Source organism: Argopecten irradians, chromosome 16 (assembly GCF_041381155.1).
Source record: "Argopecten irradians isolate NY chromosome 16, Ai_NY, whole genome shotgun sequence".
NCBI classification, from domain to species: domain Eukaryota; kingdom Metazoa; phylum Mollusca; class Bivalvia; order Pectinida; family Pectinidae; genus Argopecten; species Argopecten irradians.
This window is the reverse complement of record NC_091149.1, coordinates 7,185,054-7,212,719: the sequence shown is the minus strand read 5'-3', so window position 1 is coordinate 7,212,719 and position 27,666 is coordinate 7,185,054. Positions and strand designations below refer to the sequence as shown.

At 36.4% G+C, this 27,666-nt stretch overlaps 1 protein-coding gene and 1 long non-coding RNA gene across 3 annotated transcripts in view; both read right to left on the bottom strand.

Annotated features, from left to right (window-relative positions):
* Window positions 1-1,836: 1,836 nt before the first annotated feature.
* Window positions 1,837-27,666, bottom strand: part of LOC138311163 (uncharacterized) — a 159,113-nt gene continuing 133,283 nt past the window's right edge. Inside the window, exon 2 of the long non-coding RNA XR_011206534.1 lies at window positions 1,837-4,338. This is a non-coding gene — a long non-coding RNA (uncharacterized lncRNA). The remainder of the gene's footprint in view (window positions 4,339-27,666) is intronic.
* Window positions 6,336-26,005, bottom strand: LOC138311141 (protein PALS2-like). 2 transcript variants are annotated; one of them, XM_069252608.1, is made up of 15 exons: window positions 25,929-26,005; window positions 21,721-21,768; window positions 20,907-21,028; window positions 19,668-19,820; window positions 18,208-18,366; window positions 17,618-17,696; window positions 16,902-17,050; window positions 16,144-16,275; window positions 14,465-14,582; window positions 12,295-12,354; window positions 11,775-11,936; window positions 10,892-11,094; window positions 10,430-10,555; window positions 8,948-8,980; window positions 6,336-8,479 (listed from the first exon to the last, which is right to left on the bottom strand). In XM_069252608.1, exons 2-15 carry the CDS (start codon window positions 21,749-21,751, stop codon window positions 8,303-8,305), a joined length of 1,704 nt encoding a protein of 567 aa, XP_069108709.1. In that variant the 5' UTR covers window positions 21,752-21,768; window positions 25,929-26,005; the 3' UTR covers window positions 6,336-8,302. The 2 variants fall into 2 exon arrangements, with proteins under 2 accessions (XP_069108709.1, XP_069108710.1); XM_069252609.1 differs by having other exon boundaries at window positions 21,721-21,764; window positions 25,929-25,956.

Sequence of the window (27,666 nt, the reverse complement as noted above, 5' to 3'; positions counted from 1 at the left end):
AACCATAAAGATATGGTATGGTGAGACCTGGTCTCTGACCTGTAATGTGGTAACCATAAAGATACGGTATGGCGAGACCTAGTCGCTGACCTGTAATGTGGTAACCATAAAGATACGGTATGGCGAGACCTGGTCGCTGACCTGTAATGTGGTAACCATAAAGATATGGTATGGCGAGACCAGGTCGCTGACCTGTAATGTGGTAACCATAAAGATACGGTATGGCAAGACCAGGTCGCTGACCTGTAATGTGGTAACCATAAAGATACGGTATGGAGAGACCGGGTCGCTGACCTGTAATGTGGTAACCATAAAGATACGGTATGGCGAGACCAGGTCTATGACCTGTAATGTGGTAACCATAAAGATACGGTATGGCAAGTCCTAGTCTCTGACCTGTAATGTGGTAACCATAAAGATATGGTATGGCTATGGCGAGACCGGGTCGCTGACCTGTAATGTGGTAACCATAAAGACACGGTATGGCAAGACCGGGTCGCTGACCTGTAATGTGGTAACCATAAAGATATGGTATGGCGAGACCGGGTCGCTGACCTGTAATGTGGTAACCATAAAGATATGGTATGGCGAGACCGGGTCGCTGACCTGTAATGTGGTAACCATAAAGATACGGTATGGCGAGACCAGGTCGCTGACCTGTAATGTGGTAACCATAAAGATATGGTATGGCGAGACCGGGTCGCTGACCTGTAATGTGGTAACCATAAAGACACGGTATGGAGAGACCGGGTCGCTGACCTGTAATGTGGTAACCATAAAGATACGGTATGGTGAGACCGGTTGCTGACCTGTAATATGGTAACCATAAAGACAAGGTATGGCAAGACCGGGTCGCTGACCTGTAATGTGGTAACCATAAAGATATGGTATGGTGAGACCTGGTCTCTGACCTGTAATGTGGTAACCATAAAGACACGGTATGGCGAGACCTGGTCGCTGACCTGTAATGTGGTAACCATAAAGATATGGTATGGCGAGACCGGTTGCTGACCTGTAATGTGGTAACCATAAAGATATGGTATGGCAAGTCCTAGTCTCTGACCTGTAATGTGGTAACCATAAAGATATGGTATGGCGAGACCAGGTCGCTGACCTGTAATGTGGTAACCATAAAGATACGGTATGGCAAGACCAGGTCGCTGACCTGTAATGTGGTAACCATAAAGATACGGTATGGCGAGACCAGGTCGCACACCTGTAATGTGGTAACCATAAAGACACGGTATGGCGAGACCTAGTCTCTGACCTGTAATGTGGTAACCATAAAGATACGGTATGGCCAGACCTGGTCTCTGACCTGTAATGTGGTAACCATAAAGATACGGTATGGCGAGACCAGGTCGCTGACCTGTAATGTGGTAACCATAAAGATACGGTATGGCAAGACCGGGTCGCAGACCTGTAATGTGGTAACCATAAAGATACGGTATGGCGAGACTGGGTCGCAGACCTGTAATGTGGTAACCATAAAGACACGGTATGGCAAGACCTGGTCGCTGATTTATATCCTGTTTCTTAGTTGTTTATATGGTATTTTGGGAGGAATAAGGAAAACATAGCCAAATTGCAGCCATCTTTGATTTTGACAATTGATGTTTAATTGTTACCACTCAGAAAGAAATGAAGGATAATTCCCATAAATATTGCATATTTAAGTTTAATTTTATTAATAAAAAGATGAGAGAAGCAGAGAAAATAACCATCTTCCATTTCTTTTTTTAATTTTAATTTTACTGATAAATATTTATCAATGGTGGACATCATAAGATCCCTCGGATGATGGTATAAAGGTATAAAAATACACAATGAAAAAAATCTAGTAAAATTATTTATTTACAGCGCATTGTCTTCTCCACTATATACATGTATGCAAGTAAATTTCTAACAAAAATGTGATATGTGTTATACATTAGGTATATATATACATGTATACAGGTAAATTTCTAACCACAATGTGATACATGTTATACATTAAGTATATATGCACCATGATGATGAATATTCCATCCTATGATGGAAAGTGAAAGTGATCACAAAAATATATATATTTAATCTACAGGTTTATTAATAAAATATACACTCTATATACCAACAAAACAATGTGACCTCTAATCCTTGACCCCAAACAAAGGTTAAAGTTCATGTATATATTTATTCTGTACTCAGCCTATCATATAGAATGTCTGATTGGACGGGAAAGATTGAAAGAACCAACTTAATTTCACGGCCACGATTATTTGGTCAAATATCGTTTTTATTTTGCATATGTTGCGAGCAAATTCAAGGCCATTTATTTTCAAGATTTTATATTGCCTGAGAAATGTCAGAAAATTCAGCACGAATATAAGTTGGTTTACGGTAATATATAACAGAAACTCGTGACAAACACAGATTTGTCTTGGGGCCAATAATACATTGATGATGAAATCTGATCCTGGATGGGAAAAAGAAGTATTCGAACTACAAATCTTTAGACAGAAGATGTTGAAACAAACACTGAAAGTTGGGCTCCAGTCATATATCATATTACATTAGAGAAAACGAGCGAGTTTCGCTCACAAAACAATAAGAATGAATACCTACCAAGGGAAGTAACTCTGTAATATGCAAAGACGGAAATGTGAAACCACGAAATATTGATGCTGCAAACTCAAAGCACTTTACAGTGTAGTTATATATGGTCATGTGCATTTCTTAACAAAAAACCACATGGTCTGATATTTCATAAACAAATCCGATCCAACCATTGACACTTCGACAAACAAGAAAGCTCATACATTATTTTGCTGGTGTATACAAGAAATTATTTAACTAGCATGCCTTAGAAGTGAGATGTTGACAATTCATTAATTAGTGTTTTCATCATAGTTTCGCAAAAAGTATTTTCACCCATAGATTGTTGCATATTTTGTTTCTTAATATTTGTGTCTTGTGATATTGAGATTTCAATGTTAATTATCACAAAATTATTTTGATAATTACATACTTTAAATCAACTAATTTTTGTGTGCTATTAAATTTGGCGTAATTCACTGGAATTTGAAAATTTTGAAAATAAATGTCATGAAAATGTACGTTTCATGCATTTTAAGGTGAGTCAAGAAATCACGAATTAAATTGACGTGAAGGAGTCACTACGCATAAAATCTCAAAATTAAGACACATCAAAAAGAAGCTGGTTAACAATATATCAACAAGATATTTGGCAAAGCTGGACATATCAACAAAACCATAGACAATTTATGTAAGTTATTATATATTATCCTTATATTAAATGCCAAATATACAATTCATTATCAGGAAAAAATATCCATGAAGAAATGGAAACGAATGTAAATAAACCTGAGTGGTAACTGTTCAGAATGTTTTGAAAGAAAATTCCAAACAACATGAAATAGCTTTCATATTGGTTTCAATTTAAGCGCTGACCAAGGCATTATTTGTTGTAAAATACTAAGTATGGATAGGATTAAGCATTGAACAGGACTGAGGACTCTTCCCAAGTTAACAAGTATATATAACGTATAACTATACCGGAAACCATTTTATATTTGTGTACACAAAATTGAGTTTCTTCTTCATTTTTAACAAAATCGCAAAAGCAAAACTTCATGAGCAGACTTGGTTCTCTTACTGATTATCAGACGATCATGTCTACCATCTGTACAATTAGTCATGAAACATTTGAATTAACATTCAAGCTCTATGATCGTACGAAATTGCGCAAAAATTTGTAAATCGCAAAAATAAAATGGCTGACAGTACAGTATATCATCGTGTAAGGTTATTTCATAACATCGGAATCTCAACAGAAAAACAAAATAACATTCAAATCAACAGGACAGAAAAAAACGTCAATGGAATGAGATTAGTACAACCTGATAAAATTAGGTCAACAAAATTAAATTAGGTCAACCAGAAGAATGAAAATTGGGTCACTAGTCTATAAATTAATTGAGTCGACCATATTATAATATGACCAGACAGTCAGCACTTGCCTTTTAATATGAATTTCTGCAGTAAAATGTTATTGATTAACTCATTCAACCCTGAGATTTCATAATGGACTGGTCTAGCGTTTGATTTAGACGAGTCTAAATGTGTTTTCAGGGGTGAATGAGTTAATTGGAGTATAAATATCTACCAGGTACAATGTCCTCTGATTTAAATAAAACCCCATTAAGACAGTTCTATGTAACTTCCAATCAGACCAAAGCACTTTTTAATAAAAAAACAATTAAGAAAGCAAAAGCACAGACAAATCTTCACTATCAGTTTAAACTTTATTAGGTCACCTGAGACGAAGTCTCAAGTGACCTATTCTAATCGCCTTTTGTCCGTCGTCGTGCGTCGTGCGTGCGTCGTCCGTCGTCCGTCCGTCGTATGTCCGTAAACAATTTACATTTTCGACTTCTTCTCCAAAACTGCTGAAGCAATTTCAATGAAATTTTGCACAAACCTTCTAAGGCATAAGGCCAATCAAAATTGTGAATTATATGGTCCCCACCCCCCAGGGGGCTGTGGGAGGGGACAAAAGTGGGTAAAATTGAGTAAAATTTCAAAAATCTTCTTCTCTACTCACAGATGTGGTAGAATCAAATACTTTTCATAGATAGAAAGGTCTTAAGGTCCTTTACAAAAATTGTGAATTATATGACCCTGGGGTCTCTAGTTTCCCCCCTGGGGAGGGGGTTAAATTTACAATACTTTATATTGAGAAAACATATTTTTGCGCATTATTTGGTCATTTGTAATAGGAAATGAGTCAAATGTTGTCAGAATTATCAGTATGAGATGGCCATTTAATCCTATTAACAAATTTTCTATAACTGACCCCCAGGGGCCTTAGGGGCGGGGTCAAAAGGGGTCAAATAGGCTAAAACTTCAAAAATCTTCTTCTGAAATTCTGGATATGGTAGAATCAAATACTTTTCATAAATAGAAAGGTCTTAAGGTCCTTACAAAAATTGTGAATTATATGACCCTGGGGTCTCACGTTTCCCCCTGGGGAGGGGGTCAAGTTTACTATAGTTTATATAGGGAAAACACATTTATGAGCATTTTTTGCTCAATTTTCATTGGAAAGGAGTCAAACTTGGTTAGAATTATTAGCCTGATATAGCATTTTAATATCATTTCCACATTGGTTCTGGCCGACCCCCTGGGAACAGAGGGGCGGGGCCAAAAAAAGGTCAAATAGGCTAAAACTTCAAAAATATTCTTTTAAAATTCTGGAAATGGTCAAATACACTTTATAGATATGAAAAGGTCTTAAAGTTTGTTTATAAAAATTGTAAATTATATGACCCTGGGGTCTCCTGTTTCCTCTTGGGGAGGGGGTAAAGTTTACTATAGTTTATATAGGAAAAACACATTAATGAGCATTTTTTGCTCAATTTTCATAGGAAATGAGTCAAACTTGGTTAGAATTATTAGCCTGAGATAGCATTTTAATATCATATCCACATTGGTCCTGGCTGACCCCTTGGGGGCAGGGGGGGGGGGGGGGGGGGGCTAAAAAGGGTCAAATAGGCTAAAACTTCAAAAATCTTCTAAAATTCTGGATATAGTAGAATCAAATAATTATAGATGGAAAGGTCTTCAGGTGTTTTATAAAAACTGTGAATTATATGATCTTGGGGTCTCACGTTACCCCCCTGGGGAGGGGTCAAGTTTACTTTAGTTTATATAGTAAAAACCTTTTTGTGAACATTATTTGCCCAATTTTCCGTAGGATTAGTCAAACTTGATTAGAATTATTAGCCTAAGATATAGCATTTTAACATCCATATCCGTCCTTGATGACCCCCTGGGGGACCAGAGGGGCAGGACCAAACAGGGTCAAATTGATTAAAATTTCAAAAAATACCTCTAAGTTCACAGGTTTGATGGAAGCAAATACTCTTCATAGTCTAAAAAGGTCAAATTTATAAATCACTGACCAACTTCAAGGCCCAGCATATAGTGTTTATATGTCTTTAATTTGTTTCATTATTTGTTTCATTATGTATTCTAACTCAGGTGACCGTTAAGGCCCATGGGCCTCTTGCTCAGTTTAAACTTTATTCGGAATACTGAACGTCCTAGTTAATATTTGGTGTATATTTTTTACCCCAAAAATCAAAACATTTTCTAACCACATGCTTGCCTCTAACTCTATATGTTTATGAAAGTTTGATTTTTTAAAATATAAACACTTATAAATTACAAATAAAAAGTCTCCGAATTCAATGAAATAATGGTGCATATATATCCTTGATCTTCTCATCCATTTCTCGTCTACTAGCTAATATTTAGTTATATTTTTTTTTCAATTTTATAGGGTTATAGTACCAAGCTCTTTATCAACATTGAATGCAAAATTTGCCATGGTTGATGAAAAACTGACTATCGCATCTGTTTTAATGCATTCATACAACTATGAATCGTTTCTTGATTATGTCTTTTCTTCATTGAAGTTTAATAAATACAATGTAATAAAGATATAATTTCTTGTTTCTTGTTTTTCTTAATTATTCATAGCTATCTATATTATTTTCTTCGTTTTAGTTTTCTTAATAAATAGTTATTAGATATTTTGCTAGATAAATTGAAAGTGAGTGATTTAAAGTGAACAGTCGGGCAAGGATGGCTAAAGTTGGTGAAATGGTGTGAATGTATCCAGTATTATTTCTTATGAAATAGAAAAATAAAATCTCTCGTCAAAATCTGTCTGCGTACGAAAAATTAATTTAAAGTATGGGAATTCTAAAACGTCCTCCCGGCTCACTAACGTCTGTGGTTACATTTCCATGCAGCCTCGATTTCAATGCTTTCAACTTTTCTTTACTTTAATGGTCAGAACTGCGAAACTAAGCAGAACTTGACCATCCTATTAATATGTGAGAACTTTTGGAAGGCCAATGAACGCATTTAGACTGGTTTTCTTTGCCCGACTATTCACTTTAAGCATTAAACTATCTTCCATACTGCGCACTAGAACTTTAAATTTGCGCCATGTTAATCAAACATGCAGATTTACAATTCATCACAAATGATTTTTCCTTTATCAGAAATTAATTTCAAAACAACACTCATATTAATTATCCCAATTAATCATTCAATTTTGATATAAGAATACTGAATGTCAACAAGGTTATAATATATGATCTTACAACTACTAATTGAAAAAATACTGTGAACAAACTTATTTGCGCATACTAATTAATTTTACGGTGCAAAGGGATTCGCGAAAATTAATTACAGCGAAAGAGTTCAATCAAAACTGTATTTTGTCTTTGAATATTAAGAGTTAGCTCCCTTGTGGGTAGGTATTCATTATGATGTCATTATTTTGTGAGAGAAACTCACATCGTTTTATCTTAATACTATGACTTTATGTTCAAACGCATGTCATTATAATCAATACCTAACCTACAAGGGCAGATAACTCTGAAAACACAGAATATCACAAACTGCTTAACAATTCCTATACACAACTTTTACTTTGAACATTTCACATTCAATTTTACATGATTGTAATTTTATAATAAATAAGCAATTTCTAAAAAAAACTGAAAACCAACTTATTGTGATGGTGGCCTAACAAATTTTCATTTTCTTACCAATTAATTATCACTATTAAATTACAGTTTAAATGGTAGTTCTTGTAGGTGAAACATCTTCATGGCGATATACTTTAAATTTGTTAATTGTAATTGCCTATGAATGACGCAAATTTAATTGCAATATGAAATAAATTTGTTTACAGCAGTTGACTGTTATTCAGGGGCGTAAGTAGTTATACCTCAACAGGAAGCCGATACATACAATTTACACAGTAATAAGATTCCCAAAGTGTAAAATTTAAGTTAAGAATTGAATGTCATTGAACAACCAAAAATGAAAATTTCCAATCTGTTATACAATCAGATAAAATTAACTCATGCGACCCCTGAAGACACAAAGGAACTTCCTTATAAAGTTTCAGGGGTCAAAGAGTTAAAACAATAATGTAATGCATATTTTGATGAAAAGTTGTTTTTTTTCCTCTCAACAGAATTAGATGTAGTACAAATCTGGCCGTTCTGTCCTGGGTGAATAAGGCAAACATGTGATGATTGGCTCGTGTTGTGTGGTGACCATGGATAGGTCAAGGTCATTCAAGGGAAACCTTTTTCTGGTGACATATTGCTGGGAATACTGGTCAAACTTGCTGCATGGCTCGCTCCAATCCACATTTAATGTTCACCAAGCATTGCTTAAGCAGAATTTTCCCTGACCCTCTGTGACCTTTAACCCTTCAGTATACCCAGTTGATGGGAACCCACTGCGACTCCGTGCCGAGGTCATTGAGTGCCATTCTCAGTTGTTTGTAAGCATCCTCGAAACTGTCATTGACTATCGTCATGTCAAACAGACCTTTGTAAACTCGTTCGATCTGGGCGCTCTCCTCCACAGCCTTGCGATAGTCGTCATCCTAGATTAAAACAATACATTCAGTAAAAACAAAGAAATACATTTGTGTTCTGTGTTTTTGCTAGGACAAAACTGGACGTAGAACTGCAATCCAACATATTTTTCTCGCCCAATTAAATTTCAGGTATTTTGTGAGTGATCCAAAATAGTGAAAATATAAATGTATCAAATACAAAAACTTATTTTCGCATGTGATAAAATTTTACTGATTTGAAATATAAATCAAATACAGGTGAAATAGATTCATGGAAATCTAGATCGCGAAATTAAATTGTAATTAAAAAGTCATAATTATAAAAATGCAAAATTAAGTTGCTGTCAAAATAAATTGGGTTACATTATGTGAAATTTCAATGACTCCTTATTTTAACCCCATGACTTTTGAACTGAACTTTCACAAACTATAAACCACATGGTCCATCACATTAATTAATGACCGAACTCTTCACAGTAATATATCGATACTTACTGTTTTTAAGTCCACCTTTCCAGCTCCAGATTTCTGGTAAAAGAAAACAAATCATGAGTAATATGTTTAGATATCAGGATGGTTTTGGTGAGAACCATTCAATTCGGCTAACATATGTAGATATCTCTTGTTTAATTTTCTATGAGCTGAATAATAGAATATTTCCTTGCTTTGGGGGTATGACAACAAGATCATGATCACAAAGCGAGGGGTAATTCATGAATTCTTGATAAAGGTTGGACATTCATGAATTCCCGCAAGGGTGAAATTTTGTTGTTTTTGACACACATTGTTATAAGTCCATGACTGAATGGCAATTGATATTTCTCCCAAATAATATAATTTTTTAATAAGTATTTTTCTTTCATACCTTGATGTTTTATTGCAATTTTACATCTATATTATCCTGTCATTTTGAAATAAATTCGAAGAAATCGACGACTGGAAGTCAATTTTCCATACATGAAAAATTATGTGATATTTTCATAACAAATTCTGTTGTCTGCATCCTTTATAGTAAAACCAGTCATATTTGTGAAAAAAAATGTTCAAAATTTTACCGGGGAAATAGAGATTTTGTTGACGCCGTGACGTCACGAGGCTTTATTGCATGGGTAGCCATGCAATACAGCCTCAGGAGACGTGAGTGTATTGCCCTGGACCAGCCAGTATTAGACACGTAGGTATGAGAGAAATACTGTTACAGAAAAGGATGAGGTGGGAATCAAAATGGCATTCTCACTGCAGCATGAACTCGTTAGTCTGATGACAATACGTCAATTTTGATGACGTCATCAACAATGCATGGCACTATTACACGACGTTAATTCATGACGCAGAATGTAACGGTATTGAATGCATCGAAAATGTTGTATTTTTCCTGTACTTGCTAACTTAAACGTTAACATGAACAACCTGTCATACCTCAAAGGTTTGACAGAAAAATATCTCACAGCTAAAACCAACATGGGCTATCTCTAGAGACAGGTGAAACTGTATGTGGTACTACCAAGCTGATTTCAGACCGGGATTACAAAGCAATCTACATCTTAAGTGTCCAGACCATCACTCAACCAGAACAGAGGATGCTACCAGATACTATTGCTCTACTAGGATGCTAGACTGATTTGGTCGCATGACATCAGGTTTAAAATCTCTGGGGCTCATGACAAAATCCAACACTAGATTTGTCTGTAGCGAGCTCCTAGCTAAATACCACAGGTAAAGATGAAGAGGCCAAACAGGGTCCAGTTTCATGAACATTCCCGAACTTTGAGGGATCCTTAACTTAAATTTCCCCATAGAAAAGTATCACAAAAGTTAAGGGAAAAAATCTTAAGGAGCTCTTCCTTAAAATCTGTAATGATTTCCTATGGAAATGTTAAGTTAAGGAATTCCTTAAATTTAAGGAATGTTCATGAAACTGGGCCCCGACACATTTTTGTTGAGAAATGATGTATAAATATCGTTAATGTTACTAACCCCTCTCCGGACCACAATGCCTTTCTGTCGTCCCAGGTCGTACATGCGTTTCAGAGCTTCAGCACTGGGCGCTGCTATGAACACCACAAATGGCATAAACTCGGCCGTCTTCAGGATTTTCAGCGACTGTAGTAAAATAATAAAACAATTATCGTAGCATTTTGATAAGGTCAACATATGGTTTTATTAACCTGAGAAAAAACATTGACCAAGTAAAATTATCGAGAATCACATGACACAACTTCATTTAGCTGATTAAAAAAAATATGAAAAATGTAATTTTATTAACAGAATTTATCTGATATAGACAAAAATATCAAAATTAAATACGTTTTTAATTCAAATATATTTGAACATTATAAACAGAACTGTTTGTCAAATATCTCAAACTGTATGATACTTTTCAGAAAGCTAACACAACAAACAGAACATGAGTGGAAACAAATGAGTCTAAAATCTTACCGTGGGGTTGACATCAAGCACACACATTTTCCCCGCATTTGTCACATGGTTTATTGAGTCTATTTTTGTTCCATACAGATTGCCGTTATATTCTCCGTACTCCAGATAGAGGCCTGCTTTGATGTCGTCCTCCATCGTCTCGCGATCCGTAAAAAAATACCCTTTACCATTTACCTCACCTTCCCTCATTTCTCGACAAGTATCTGTAGATAGATAATCAGGTGTAATTACAGGTAAATAATTCAGGTAGGCATGTAATGTAATTACAGGTAAATTAATACAGGTAGACATCAAAGTAATTACAGGTAAATAAAACAGGTAGGCATCAAATGTAATTACAGGTAAATTAATACAGGTAGGCATCAAATGTAATTACAGGTAAATTAATACAGGTAGACATCAAAGTAATTACAGGTAAATAAAACAGGTAGGCATGTAATGTAATTACAGGTAAATTAATACAGGTAGACATCAAAGTAATTACAGGTAAATAATATAGGTAGGCATCAAATGTAATTACAGGTAAGTCATGAAGGTAGATTGCAGGTGTAATTACCTGCAATCAGTATAAACATTAGCATGTTTATCAGTATATACATTGGTCATGTAGGCCAGAAGCAGGGGACATAATTCCAGCAAATATGGAACAAAAGATTGAGACATTAATGAAGGGACATAACTCCAAATATATTGATTTCTAAAGGAGCTAAAATAATATGTAATAAATATCACTGTGCACAGATTGGTCAAACGCAGAGAGAAACTAATAAGAAAACACTATATTATTGTTGTGGAATGAAACAGAATTTAAAAACAATGTATTCTTGTTGTGTTACAGAACAATGGAAAATACCACAAAATAATAGTATAAGAACCGACATACGTGGCATGACTGCACCAAATCTGCGTGGATCGTCCTTGAGGAGTCTTTCTTTTAGTGACCTACGACCTACACCATTAGCTCCTACAATAATTAGTGTTTTCCTCTCGAATGGCGGCATCCTTGCTACCTCTTCATAAATAGTCAAGTCGCATCTGTCGAAATCTGGAAATGTATCATATGAAGATTTATCAACCTCTCAATGCCTGATACTGTAAATGTACTCATTTTTAGCCGTAATTTAATTTAAGTACTTTTCATGTATTCTTTGAAGCACTTATGTATGTACAGCACAAAATTTTGTGAAAGGGTATTTACGGTATTGAACTGATTGAATTTCCAATAAAATATCATTTTCAATTATAAACTTTGGAACAACACTACTCCATTTACTTCATGATCCCAAGATTATTGAATTTTGAATTGTCAAAAATGAAAGTTGTTTACGATGTACTGTAACAGACAAAATGAAATCATGACAAGTCAATTGAGACTTGACAAATCAAAACAAACACATACATACCTGTCGTATTTTTAGTTGCGTATTTGATCTTTTTCTTCTTCCTTCTTTTTAAACCACATACTGAAATGTAAAAAAAAAAAAAAAATAATCATGGTTTTATTTATCATTCATCCAGTTTTCAGTCACCAGTGCTAACTTTTAAATAAAAACACACATGTGAAAAAACTACAATGATGATACAAAATACAAATTACAAATATTAAAGCACTTCTTATCACACTGTAACTGTCAACAACAACTGTTTGTTTATCTTAATCTCACAAATAAATGATTGACTTTAATTGAGAATTGAAACATCAACAGTACATCAGTAACTAAACATTTTTAACAGTAAGGCCAAAAAAAAAAAATGTCTGTTTAGGGTCCTCCGACCCTACCTAGATTTTACCCCTGACCCTAAACTTTTGATTGATACAAGAGATCCCAGAGGGATCTTGGCGCCCACCAAAGAATGATCTATATCTGACAAAGGAAAGATGGATCTTTTCTCTACTTTTTAAACTTTTTCAAACATACTACATATAAAATTTGAGACAGATCGCTTCAGTACCTTTTGAGAAATAGCGGTAACAAACTATCAAAATCCAAGATGGCTCCTTGGCGGCCATCTTGTTGATCAATCAGTCCCAAATCACAATATACACAACTAGGGCCCTAGGGGAACCTACATATGAATTTTGAGACAGATCCATTCAATAATTTTGAGACAGATCCCTTCAGTACTTTCTGAGAAATAGCGATAACAAACTTTGAATAACAAAAATCAAAGATGGCTGCCTGGCGGCCATCTTGTTAACCGTTACCGATTGGTCCCAAAATGCAATATGCACAACTAGGTCCCTAGGGGAACCTACATATGAAATTTGAGACAGATCCCTTCAGTACTATCTGAGAAATAGCCATAACAAACTTTAACTATCGAAATCCAAGATGGCGGCCTGGCGGCCATCTTGTTCACCGATTGGTCCAAAAATGCAATATGCACAACAAGGGCCCTAGGGGAACCTACATATTAAATTTGAGAAAGATCCCTTCTGCACTTTTTGAGAAATGCGGATATCAAACCTTAACTATCAAAATCCAAGATGGCCGCCTGCCTCCATGTGAAGTTTGAACAAAATTCCTTCAGTAGTTCTCAAGAAATATCTATAACAAACTTCAACTGCCAAAATCAAAGATGGCTGCCTGGCGGCCATCTTGTTTTTCCGATCAGCCTCAAAATCTGTATGGCACAACTAGGGACCAAGGGTAACCTCCATGTGAAGTTTGAACAAAATCCCTTCAGTAGTTCTCAAGAAATATCGATAACAAACTTCAACTGCCAAAATCAAAGATGGCTGCCTGGCGGCCATCTTGTTTTTCCGATCAGCCTTAAAATCTGTATGGCACAACCAAGGTAACCTCCATGTGAAGTTTGAACAAAATCCCTTCAGTAGTTCTCAAGAAATATCGATAACAAACTTCAACTGCCAAAATCAAAGATGGCTGCTTGGCGGCCATCTTGTTTTTTCCGATCAGCCTCAAAATCTGTATGGCACAAATAGGGACCACAGGTAACCTCCATGTGAAGTTTGAACAAAATCCCTTCAGTAGTTCTCAAGAAATATTGATAACAAACTTCAACTGCCAAAATCAAAGATGGCTGCCTGGCGGCCATCTTGTTTTTCCGATCAGCCTCAAAATCTGTATGGCACAAATATGGACCAAGGGGACCCTCCATGTGAAGTTTGAACACAATTCCTTCAGTAGTTCTCAAGAAATATCGATAACAAACTTCAGCTGCCAAAATCAAAGATGGCTGCATGGCGGCCATCTTGTTCCGATCAGCCTCAAAATCTGTATGGCACAAATATGGACCAAGGGGACCCTCCATGTGAAGTTTGAACAAAATACCTTCAGCAGTTTTTAAGAAATAGTGATAACAAGAATTGTTTACGGACGACGGAAGACGGACCACGGACGCAGGGCGATTTGAATAGCCCACCATCTGATGATGGTGGGCTAAAAAATATAAAATCTTGTGACCCTAAACAGACATTTTTTTTTGCCTAACCCTATTTTAACACTTTTTGCACAAAAACATGATCATCTGTTAATACCATTTTCTACACGGATAACAATTGATATTCCTTTTGCCCAAATTTAATATTAAAATTTGATTTATACTTACATAAACTAGATTTGGAGTAATCATAATCGGGTTGTACAAAAGCTTTTCTCTTCTCCTCCAGGGACTGTGAAGGTATCAGGCCGGTCTGACCGTCCTCGTCTTTTGTGACCACTCTAGCCTGCACAAATGTCAAGGTCAAACAGTTTCACAACATTTCAATGTCAAACATTTTGAAACATCTTAAATTCAAGGTCAAAGAAAACTTTTAATGATTGCCGAGATAACTTAAATGTTCAGCATTAACTTTATGTCACATTCAAAGAAAAGCTTGCCATGTTAATCAAACAGTTACTGGTGAAGTGATACAAAATGGCCGACCTTCCTTCCTAACTGTTTGATGATGTAGATTAAGTACCCCTGAACATTTGCTGAACACATCCCAACCATCACATATCTGTTACTAGGGGTGTCGATTGCCAAATATTTAAACGTTTGCACTATACTATTCTATCTTTACATATTTAAGAGTTAATGCCCTTGTTGGGAGGTAGTGATTGTGACGTCATTTGTTTGTGAACACTATTTCAATATCATTACATTATGAACTCTATCAAATTCCAGTCAATTAATTGCATTTAAAATGGCCACATGTTATACATCTGGTGCAGTGTTTGTTATGAGTTGCTTCCCTTTTCCTGCTAGTGTCAGAAGCAACTCAAAACACACTGAAGATCTCGTGATCGAGAACAATGTTGGTGTTAGATTTTCGACTGAATAGCATGAAAAAGTGACATTTTATAGTTATTGTTAGTCTGTTGTATCAATGTTACACCTGTAAATGTTCTTTATTTTAGTCAAAGTTACAGAAAAAGAATATTTGACTGTTGAAACTATCAATAGCTATGCGTACCATCGACGATAAGTTTATCAACTTGTTGAAATTGTTATTGATTGATGAAGCTATTGATTACGGATACAAATGGTATAAAAGAATACATATTGGCAACCGTATATAACACACAACAATAAAAAGAAAAGAAAAAAGCAAACAAGAACTATTTTGTAACATGCAAGCCCGACAGAGCAAACAAAATTATCGATCATTAGTTATACCGAGTTTTAAAGGATGATGATCGATTGTGAATTTATGAAGTCCTCCCAACACTAATGAGTTTCGACCCACACAAAGTGTCATTTTATAGTTATTGTTGTCTGTTGTATCCCCCTGTAAGTTCTTTATTTAGTCAAAGTTACAAAAAATATTTGACTGTTGAAACTACAATAGCTATGCCCATCGACGTAGTTATCTTGTTGAAATTGTTATTGATTGATGAAGCTAGAGGCAAACAATCGTAAATATTGATAGTCCAATGTATTGTTATACCCCTACCTACCACCATACTCCGAGCCGACCCACACATCCCAACCCAACCCCACACATCCCGACCTATTGACCCACACATCTGACCCACACATCCGACCCCGACCCACACATCCCGACCCATACCAACCCACACATCCCGACCCACACATCCCGACCCTAGACCTACCAACCCACACATCCCAACCCACTGACCTATCGACCCACACATCCCGACCCACTGACCCACACATCCCGACCCCAGACCTACCAACCCACACATCCCGACTCCAGACCTATCGACCCACACATCCCGACCCCTGACCTACCAACAAACACATCCCCAGCTACCGACCCACACATCCCGGCCTTTACGTACCTGCCACCAGTTAGGATCCTCTGAACTGAGAATCTGTAAAACCTCTCCATCAGTAAACGTCAGGCCAGCATCAGCACAGGGGATCAGTCGATCCTTTTTAGGGTCGTAGTTAAAGTGTGCACGCATGTATTTCTGTAAAAACATTCATAAAATGAGAATCATTGATTTTACACAAAGTGTGCACGGGTGTATTTCTGTCAAAACATTGGAATAAAAATCATTGATTACATGTTACTAGTGTCATAGTCTAAGTGTATGCATGAGTTAGTGCAATAAGTGTATGGGCATCCAGTTAACCCTTGACTTTTAACAGACTCGGGAGTCAAATCAATTTTTTTTTAATTTAAATTTTTTTTTAGTTTCAAAAACATACTCTTAGGGGTCTACTGGATGCCCTGAACATCCATAGATTGATAATCACTTATATTTCACAAATTTTTAAAATGTCATAGTTGAATTGTGTATGCACAAACAGTGATGACAATTCTTAATTTTATACGGTGTATATTTGTCAGCGTGTTTTTGAAACTGAAAACTTTTCCACAAGATTTTCATCATTTAAAAAGTCTGGATTACTGAATACCTGTGACTACCTATTGATTCAGTGAACAAGCTCATACAACATTTCTTGTATTTATTGGGTCCAATAGATTTTTTATTTTAACTCATTCACCCCTGAAGATACATTTGAACTCTTCTGACTAAAAGACTGGAACAGTTCATTATGAATCTTTAGGGGTAGATGAGGTCAGTGTTACCTGTGATTTTATCTGTGGATCCACCACCGTTGGAACGATTTTGAGTGTGATTGACCCCTCCGTGAAACGGATGATCTCCATAAGCTGCTCCGGAGAAAACACCTGAAGGCCGTTGACCTCTTTGATGATGTCACCAACATGTAGTAACCCTAGAAACAAAAAAGCCAAATATGTTACTTCATGCACAGGCATGTGGGCTGCGTTGGCATTGGATTATTGCAGAGTTACTTCCCTTGTTGGTAGGTACTCATTTTGAGGGGTCCGCTGTGGCCGAATGGTTTAAATGTCTGACATATTGCCAAAATCTTTCAAACTCTGAGTCAAAAAATTTATTTTCATGTGGGAAAGTGCCAGGTCATGACCACAATTTGATATATGTTGTTTTGGTAGGTATATATTTTGATGGTATTTTTTATTCTGAAAATTATGCCATTATGCTCACAAACACATGACGCCACAATATTATTGACGCCTGCTCTCATGGATAGATTATTCTGTAGTTTGCAAATACGGAATAATTCTTAAAAAAATTAATAAAAAATACTAATGCAGCAACGAAAATTTTCTGCGGATTCAGGGGAGATAACTATATAATATGCAAATAATTTTAAAAGAAAAAATAATTTACTATTGGAGCAATTAAAGATTTCTATGGATTCAGGGGAGATAACTCTATGTTTTAATACTGGAGTGTTCATTTCTCATATTCGTCATACCTTGCTTGTCGATCATGCTGCCGGACATTATTCTGGCGATGACAAGGTCACTGTGTTCGTCGATCTTCACAGTAATACCCTGTAACACAGACAAAAGTATACCATAGACATCTTAAAGGTCACAGTATAATATGTGGGTTAAAGGTCAAGGGTCATTACAGTAATTCTAACAAGCGGTCAAAAATTAAGAAGTGTACATTTGATTTTGGCCATTTATGATCCTGTCTGACAGGGACATATATTATGATCTACCATAAGAAGTTACTGATATAAATTTTAAATTAACAGCAACACTTGAACTTTGACCTGCTGGAAGCAAATGAATATACTGACTTACTAACATTGTTTGAACTTTGACCTACAAGATGAATTTGTCTGAACTTTGCCCAACTGGAAATCTTTGAACATTATGATTTCCTGACATTTAGCTTTGACCTAACTTCACATATGATTTGTTTGAATATTGTTTGACCTACCAGATTAATTTGTTTGAACTTTGCCCAACTGGAAATCTATGAACATTGACTTACTGACTTTTAACTTTGACCTATAATTTTACTTTGAACTTTGACCAACTAAAGTGGACTTACCAGGGGAGCATTTTTGTCCTTGCGGATACCAACAAGTCTGACCTGGTCGGCGACATTGTTGAAAACCATGGGAGGTGGTGGTGCACTCAATTGTGTGACATCATTTATCTCTTCCTCGTAGTTTTTGTCGGCGACATCATCATACGCAGACATCATCATCTAACATGAAAGAAAGATAACTCTTTGCATACATTTTCAAAACAATCATCCACCAGAAGAGAATATATAATTTCACGGATTAGGAAGGTGAATCCAGCATATGGGCACTTTTAACCTTTTTTGGAAGCATAAAAAAATCACTATAATCTTATAATAATACATGGAAAATTTTAACAGGCCATTTCCAGTTTTATGCCCCTATGACCCATGGCCCCCTTTCTTTCCAACCGCTGTTGTTTAAACAGTACAAAGTCTTATCATACATTTTTTCCTTAAAGATGCTCCACCGCTGATGAATGCTATATTTTCTCTTTCAAAATAGGAGCAGAAGAATTAGTAATTTTCTTCAGTTTCAAAAGTTACCTACTTTACACCTTTACCAACATTGAAAAGTTCGGTCTTTTTATGTCACTTCAAGATAAAAATATTTAATTGAATCATGAAAAAAGTCCATAGCACTATGTACTCTATAAAATGAAGTACTGATTATATTAAAAAAACCACCAAGATCAAAATACATGTAAGTTCATTTACGTTATTTTTATGTTAATAAGAAATACATGTACATCAGAATTAAAACACCAACTATTGTTCAAATGATGAGTATCTTTTATGTTCTATCAGAGGTGGAGCAGTTTTAAAATAACAACAATAGAAGACATGTTTGAATAACAAGACTGAACCACAAGTGGAAAATTTCCATAGGGTCTCCGAAGCTTTAAAGATGCTCCACCGCTAACAAATGGTATTTTTTCACTATCAAAAACTCGAGCAGACGATTTAGTATTTTTCTTCAGTTACAAAAGTTACTTACTTTACACCATTACCACCATTGAAAAGTTTGAGCTTCTAATTTTACTTCAAGTTAAAAATATGAAAAATAATTAATTGCATCCCGAAAAAAATCTGTACCACTATATCCTATATGAAATGAACTACTGAATGCGCATGTACCAAAGGCAAAATAAATTATTTTATATTATTTTTTGTGTTAATTAGACTATTATATACACGATTAAACACCAATTATTGTTCAAATGGTGAATATCATTTTTAGTCTGTCGGCAGTGGAGCATCTTTAATTGACCAAATAGATCTAACAGAAAACACAACACAATTTTACTGCTGAAATACTGTATCACCAGACATTTTGGTAGGGATATTTTCTGGATTTTACAGGTATTTACTGAGGTTGTGAAAATCTAATCCACAAAAACAATTATCAGATCACAAAATTAACAAAATCAAATTTATTTTTCTTGAAATAAACTCAAAATTGTGATCTCCATAAAATGACTTACCGTGAAGTGTGGTGATGAGAGAATCTTTTCCAGCTCCATGGCTTGTGAATTGTTTCCCAGTCTGGTGATTTCGTTGATACAGTCGGCGACCATTCTGCTAGCAGACTCATCACTAGGCTGGTCTGCAGGCTCCTGCTCCAATCTATCCTGAGCCTGTAGTATATAATGGTTTTAAGTTATTAATGTCATAATATTACTACCTACAGATCAAAAAGAATTTTTGAAATGCTATTCAGGCTTGTGGTTATGCCGTCCCCATATCCTTTTAAAGCATAGAAAATCAAAAGAACCCCACTTTTTTTCCCTGAAATTCCATTCCAATTTATTAGGGGACCCCTGAATCCATCTAAGGAGGACCCAATTTATGGAACACCAAGCGCAAACTCTGAAACAAATGAATTTTTCTCAGCACCCAAAATTACCAACATTTTTAAAATTATCGAAGGATTGATCTCCATTTTGACTGTTGTAGTAATTATGAGGATTGAACTTCTTTTAGACTGCGTATACAACAGTATGAACTCAGTTTGCAACAAATATATTTATTACAGTGCTAATTATAACATAATGCATTTGATACCAAGTTCATACCACCATATTCCCAGTCATAAAAAGAAGATCAATCCTTTTATTTACATCCCTGTTTTGGTTTTCGAAAGAATAAAACTGGTACTGTAATTTCCTGCCTGTTAACGGCATCCGCGCATAGCCCGCGGGAAGCAAAATCATACATTCTCTACGATTTTTTAAAAACAAATTCCAGATAACCGGTGAACCCTTACTAGCAGATTGTCCGTTGGTGTAAACCTTGGAAGTACACTACATATTTAGTATGTAGCTCGCGGGTAATATGCAGGAATTAAATTACAATAACTACAATTACTGTGGTTGATACACTAAATAGACTGCATGCATGTTCTTAAGTATATTTATACGTACATGTAATTATACTTAACAACGCTCAGCCAGACAAAAAGAAAGATGTAAATATGATATTTACAATTCATAGGTTTATAATTTTACAAAAAAAAATATTAACTGAAAATAAATTTTGGCTGTATTGCCAAAAATCATGATTTTTACATGTCATTTGTATAATTGGAATGCACTTTCAGAAAAAAAAGGTCAATTTTTCAAATTTCTTTGCATAAAAAAGATATGGACACGGTGTTAACACAAACCTGGGATGATATCCATTTTAATGCAAACCACAAAGAATATGATAAATCCATTGTCTACCTGAACAAGTGATTCCAGAAGCGGACTCTCAAGAAACTGTTTTAGGAAGGCCAAATCATCCCGATCAGCACCAACTTCATCGCCTACCTCGCCCAAGTTGTCTTGCAGAACATGTAATGAGGCTGAAAAAATAACCAGATGAGAATTATCTTAATTTTTGGGCAGGTGAGACTAATTAATGTTGAATTACACTTGACACACATCATCATTTTAGTATATATACGTATCTCATAATCAACTTACAATATACTATATTCCATCCAATAAGTGCCTATGTCCCTATAAGCACCCCTTCCCCTTTTGAGGCCACAATTTCAATTGCCTCAGGCATAAACAAAGACCAAAACTGTATAGGTTAATTGGCAATAATTTTGTTTTATTAAGCACTTTTTTGAAATGCCTGGGCGCTAATTGGGTTGAATATGGTAATAATAGAATACCACAACAAATTAGTTTTTACTCAAATTTTCCAATATTATTTTTAATATTGACGCTGTCAAAAAATTCCTTAAACATTCATTACCATTCAATATAACTCAGTTACATTGCTCAGCAATTTATGCAGAATTTTTCTAAGGAGAGTCCAGACGACTAATTTTCAAATTTTGATGAGTCCCAGAACAAAGAAATATAGAGGCCGGGTTCTCAAAATTTTGGCGAGTCCCAAAGGAAAGTCATACGTCCATTACTCACTGATTGGTTCATTAAATATGCTATTGTCCACTTGGCATGCATATTGCTATAATTGGCAATTGAATGTACAGTAGTTCAAAGAATGAAAGTTTAAAAGATAAATTGAATGATGGAAACTTACCAAGGCCTGATTCCTCTGTAGCAGCAGGCATGTCTCTGCTGGTTCTGTCTAACAAACAAAACAACAAATGTATTTATAGATAAATAATTAACAAATATTAATGAATAGTTCATGAATATAGAAACAGTGAAAATACTGTTTTGATGTGCAAGCTGAAAGGCAAATAACCAATAATTTCCTTAGTTACGATATAATATATGAGGCTATGTGCCGAGATTGTTGGTGGAGGAAAGCCAGACCTGGAGAAAAACAACTGACCAGCGGACAGTACCTGCCCCACATGGGATTCAAACTAACATCCCAGAGGTGAAGGACTTGTGATAACATGTCGGGACATCTTAACCACTCGGCCACCGTGGCCCCAATGGGACTTACAAGCCAGGTGGTTGAGTTGATGTGTCAAACTTTGATTTTAAGGAATAGTGATGAGGTATGTCATTTTATGTGAAAATAACAGAAATGACTGAAATTCATTTCTGAGTCTGTGCAGAGGTTATATAATTAACATTATGATGTGTCTATTATAAAGAGCATTCTGTCATATGCACTAGCTATCCCTCTGCCTCTGGACCACAGTACATATATAACTGAATGGTTATGTATCAATATGTGCTGACATATTACCACACAAGCCCTTCACCTCTGGGTTGCGACATATTACCACAAGCCCTCTACCTCTGGGTCGCAACATATTACCACAAGCCCTCTACCTCTGGGTCGCCACATATTACCACAAGCCCTCTACCTCTGGGTCGCCACATATTACCACAAGCCCTCTACCTCTGGGTCGCCACATATTACCACAAGCCCTCTACATCTGGGTCGTGACATATTACCACAAGTCGTCTACCTCTGGGTCGCAACACATTACCACAAGCCTTCTACAGCTCTTGGTCGCCACATATTACCACAAGCCCTCTACATCTGGGTCGTGACATATTACCACAAGTCGTCTACCTCTGGGTCGCAACATATTACCACAAGTCGTCTACCTCTGGGTCGCCACATATTACCACAAGCCCTCTACATCTGGGTCGTGACATATTACCACAAGCCTTCTACAGCTCTTGGTCGCCACATATTACCACAAGCCTTCTACAGCTCTTGGTCGCCACATATTACCACAAGCCTTCTACCTCTGGGTCGTGACATATTACCACATTTTAAGCCGTCTATCTCTGGGTGGCAACATAATACCACAAGCCCTCTATGTCTGGGTCCTGACATATTACCACAAGCCTTCTACATGTACAGCTCTTGGTCGCAACATATTACCACAAGCTGTCTATCTCTGGGTCGCCACATATTACCACAATTAAGTCATCTATCTCTTGGTCCCAACATATTACCACCAGTCGTCTATCTCTTGGTCGCAACATATTACCACAAGCTGTCTATCTCTGGGCTGAGAGCTTATATCCCTTAACATCTTTACCACTATGTGGCCCCACTCTCTGGGAGAGGGTGGCCAAGAGGTCAATGTGTCTCGAATTCCACCATTAAAAACAAGTGTGGCCGCACATACCAAACTCTGAGAGATGGTGGCCAAGTCAGCAAGTCAATGTGTCCACCAATTCACCTGTTAATTATGATATCGACTCACACAAAAAGTCTAATTTATCCTCAATATCTGCTCATCCTCACCCTTCATTTAAAACATCCATGAAAATAACTGTAGATATATCTATACATTGTATATATATATATATATACACATGTGTATGCTTTATACATGTAAGCCTATAGTCTGAAAGTTTATTATGATTACCGACTGGTTTATTATATTCTGATGTAAAACAATGTGTCATGTGTTATCCGATCCTGTGGGCCGATTTGAATTATAAATTAATATTTTAACTCAAAACAGAAAAATGTACACATTTTGTACTTAATGTGTTGCTATAGTGGACAGCATGCACACACGAGTCTGAGCAGACATTTTTATTACCAGATTAAAAACATTTACCGACCTATTTATCTGACAGGCACCTACAGATTTAGAAAACTAGAAATGTCCTTCAGAAGTTCAACTTATAACTAAAAACGAAGGGGAATAACTCTGAAAAGGTGGAGGTATCGTGTTCTGACATAGATTATGCAAATCTACACTATCTTATTCTGTTACAGAATTATTGGCACAGACAAAAATCAAATTTGAGGCTTCACTACGCTGAAACTGAATAGCTTAGAAAGGGAAGTTTGAAGTTCAAAGGCTAGTAAACTCACCCCGGTTACAAATTCACAATTCACATCAGAGATCGGGTCGAAGTGTTCCAGTTTACATAGACGATACTGTGTGGTAGGGAATATTTGAAGATTAAATTCTGACATAAATAGTGCTAGGACGTAGCGTGGCAGTTTTATGCTGTGGACATGGAAATATAAATGCTGAAGATAATTGTTTGTTATTCATTGATTGAGTTATTGCATTGTATGAATCAATTATAAAGATACGAGAGTGATTGAAATAATGTACGAGTGCATCATGTCACGGTCTCAATCTTTCCATTAATACACAAACATGACTAGTGTGTGAAATGTGTTTGATATAAGATTAAGTATTTTTATCCACATTACATGTAAATCATTGAATGTACAAACCCATGTGTTAGTTATCTCGCTGATGATACCATTGATTTCATTGTTAGATGAATTTATTTAGCTGTAAATGTCGTTGTTGACATTCATGTGTTCGTCGCTGACAACTTGTTGTCAAAATGACGTAGTCGGCATTTCGAGTGAATGCGTTGTAGAAATATTGTAAAGAATGTCTGTTATTATACTTAGATCGTTTTATTGTTTATTAAGATTTGTGTATTTGATTTAGGTACAGATGCATTGTATACGATGTGTATTTATAAAGTATCGAAGGAATTATATTATAGTTCCTTTGTATAAGGTCTCGGGTGTGAGGCAGGCCAACCGAGGCTTTCAGTCAATCAGCGGGCGGCCTAGCCTCGCCCTCATCCCAAAGGTTATATATAGGGGTAAGCACAGAGCCTCGACACTTCTGTTTCACCGTTACCAGCGAGTGGTCACTATGCTCTCGCAGGATAATGGCGCCAGAAGAAAATGGTTATTTCTTAAGTTAGGATTAGACACTCGCATGTTTTTAGAGTACGTCTCTTAGCCTCTGTGAGTTGTCTAAGTATTTATTTCTTGGATTATTTGGTTATAGGATATGAAAATCATGTTTCAAGAGTGCGGCTCTTAGCCTCTATGAATTATTGTTGTATATCTATTTTATGACAAGCTTAGGAAAGACTCTCATAAGTTTCAAGAGTGCGGCTCTTAGCCCCTGTGAGATGTCAGTAGTCGATTTCTCAGGAAAGACTCATAAGTTTCAAGAGTACAGCTCTTAGCCTCTGTGAGATTACTGGAATTATGGAGATTGCAATTCTTATTTAACACATGTCGTGACTGTCTCAGTTTTTATTATACTGGATTATTTCCTGATAAGCAATCGTTGAGACTTGTAGTCTTAATCTACGGATCATACAAAATATAAGGTTAGACAGAAACTGCGACCTGGGTGTTGGGTACTACCTGCGCGCTATACCAAGGAATACCACACCCGGGTCCGGTTTTTGTCACAATAGCACTTGGATATTACCATAAGGTTATAGATACATGTATAATATGATACTGGTCTCCTGTGTGAGTATTTGTATATTAGACTATATTGGTATCCTGCTTGGGTAATTTTGTCCCTGAACCTCGTGTCCCCTGGTGAATAACCTAAATTAACAGCCGGGTATCACGATGTCAATATTGACACAATTTTAAGGCACCACAGGGGTAACGGAATCTAATATAGGTGAAATGGGGTACCATTTAGGGTCCAACTTTAACGCGGCAAAGATATGGTTTAATAGCAAGATCATTTGTATCCGTTAAATATCTAATACCGAAGCCTAGTGCAGAAAGTGTATATTTTGTATAACACTTCATCGTCAGCTGGTCCGAAAAGCAGTTCTTTCACAAAACATTGCTAAAGTTATTTTCCCATACGCTTCCGTATTAAGTCCGCCATGTTCTCTCCACACCTGTGTCGACAGTGTAGAAACTCTGGCCTTTTCTCGACCAAATATCAGCGATGCGATCGATCTGCGAAGTGCAAACAACTTCCACGTCGCCATGGTCTTCACAAAACTGAACATTAACGCTTACTCTCTGTTAATTAGATTTTCGAACATTATTTACCTTACCTGTAATATCTCACGAACTCTTTCCAGGACGCGACGAGAACACCTGAATCACGTGACACAAATAAAGTGCCCGAACTATTTTGTACCGAGGTTTTTCATTGGCTGCTAGTTTGTGGTATTCGTAAGCTGACGACACCATCAGTGAGACAAATTCCAGCCGACTTAATCATATGGCAGAGCACTGTCAAACCAATCTAATGTCAATTAACTTAAAAAATAACAACACTCTATTAAATTCACTACGGATACGCAATATTAAGTCATAGGCCTACAAAGTATAGGACTAAACGCGACTAGACAGATGATAGACTTGCTCAAGTCAGCAACCGAAGGACTATGTCAGACACTTGGAATGGGCGTGGTCAGATGATCGTGCATGGTTGAGGTTACCGTGCATATTTCGCGTGGCTAGCCTATGCTTGGATTCTGTGGTGCATCTCAAAGATTATGGGTAATATATTTTATGTGAACTCAAAGTTCAATTGGAATTCCATTTGTATGTTGAGAGCGTAAAAAATAGCTTCAGTTTTTAGTATTTTTTCCCCACGTCGTAAACCTGTGATGAATATCTATATATTCTACATATTGACCCTTTCCATACCTATAAGTAGTAAATTATATGAAATAATATTAAATTTAGTTAAAATGCCCCTGCGGGTTCTGTCAGATACGTTTATATATATACATACTATATAACGTGACGCTACCCATCCTCGATACTCAAGGGGTTCCGATCACTTACGATCTCTACACCCCTGGACTATCTCATCGTAAAACTGGAGGCAACAGAACAGAACAGGTAATTTAGTCCTTTGATGTACATCAAAAGAGCCGTATAACGGTACACTGTGGTTGACTATGTGGCTTTGAAGTTGAGAGTCGCTCTCTCTGTAGTCTTCAAAGGAAATCTTTGCTGGTCTGTGATTGGTCAAATATTTTCAGCTGAGCTGCCTTCAATTTCACTATGAGATAGTCCAGGGTTGTAGAGATCGTAAGTGATCGGAACCCCTGGAGTATCGAGGATGGACGCTACCCAAATTGGAACATTTACCAAAAGGAATAGATTACTCCGACGTCATTGAATTAGGAAACTCCCGTTACGCTATATTTGGGTACGACTCGACGTCAATTTTTAAGTGATTATGACGTCACATCTAAAGGGAGTTTCCCTCCATCTATTTTTGACACAGGTTACTGGACTCGCGAGAGGTACAGTAACTGTACTGAGTCCAGTAATCTCGCGTGCTTTTCGCCGCCGATTTCGGGGCTGATATCGCAGTTGATGAATACTTCTAAGAAACGTATCGGCAAATAGAAATGCAGTAAAAACACCAGTCATGTAATAATATACAATTATCGACCTATTTTCAGGTGGATACGTTGAGTTATCAACCCGAGTAAATGATATATCCCGAGGCCGGAGGCCGAGGGTTATATAATTTTCGAGGGTTGATAACTCACCGTATCCACCTGAAAATAGGCCGGCCTCGGGATATATCATTTACTCTGGTTGAAACTCACCATATCCACCTGAGAATAGGTCGATAACTGTTTTATTATATGACACTTACATGATATTAACCCAGCTCTTCAAAAAGACTTAACTACAAATAACAGGATAATATTTGCAAACTTTCTGTTTACAAAAGTAGCTACATGTAGTATATGGTAAATATCCAAATCTTGTTAACGATGTAGACTGGAATATTTTATCAACCGCAGCCCGTCTGACATTCTA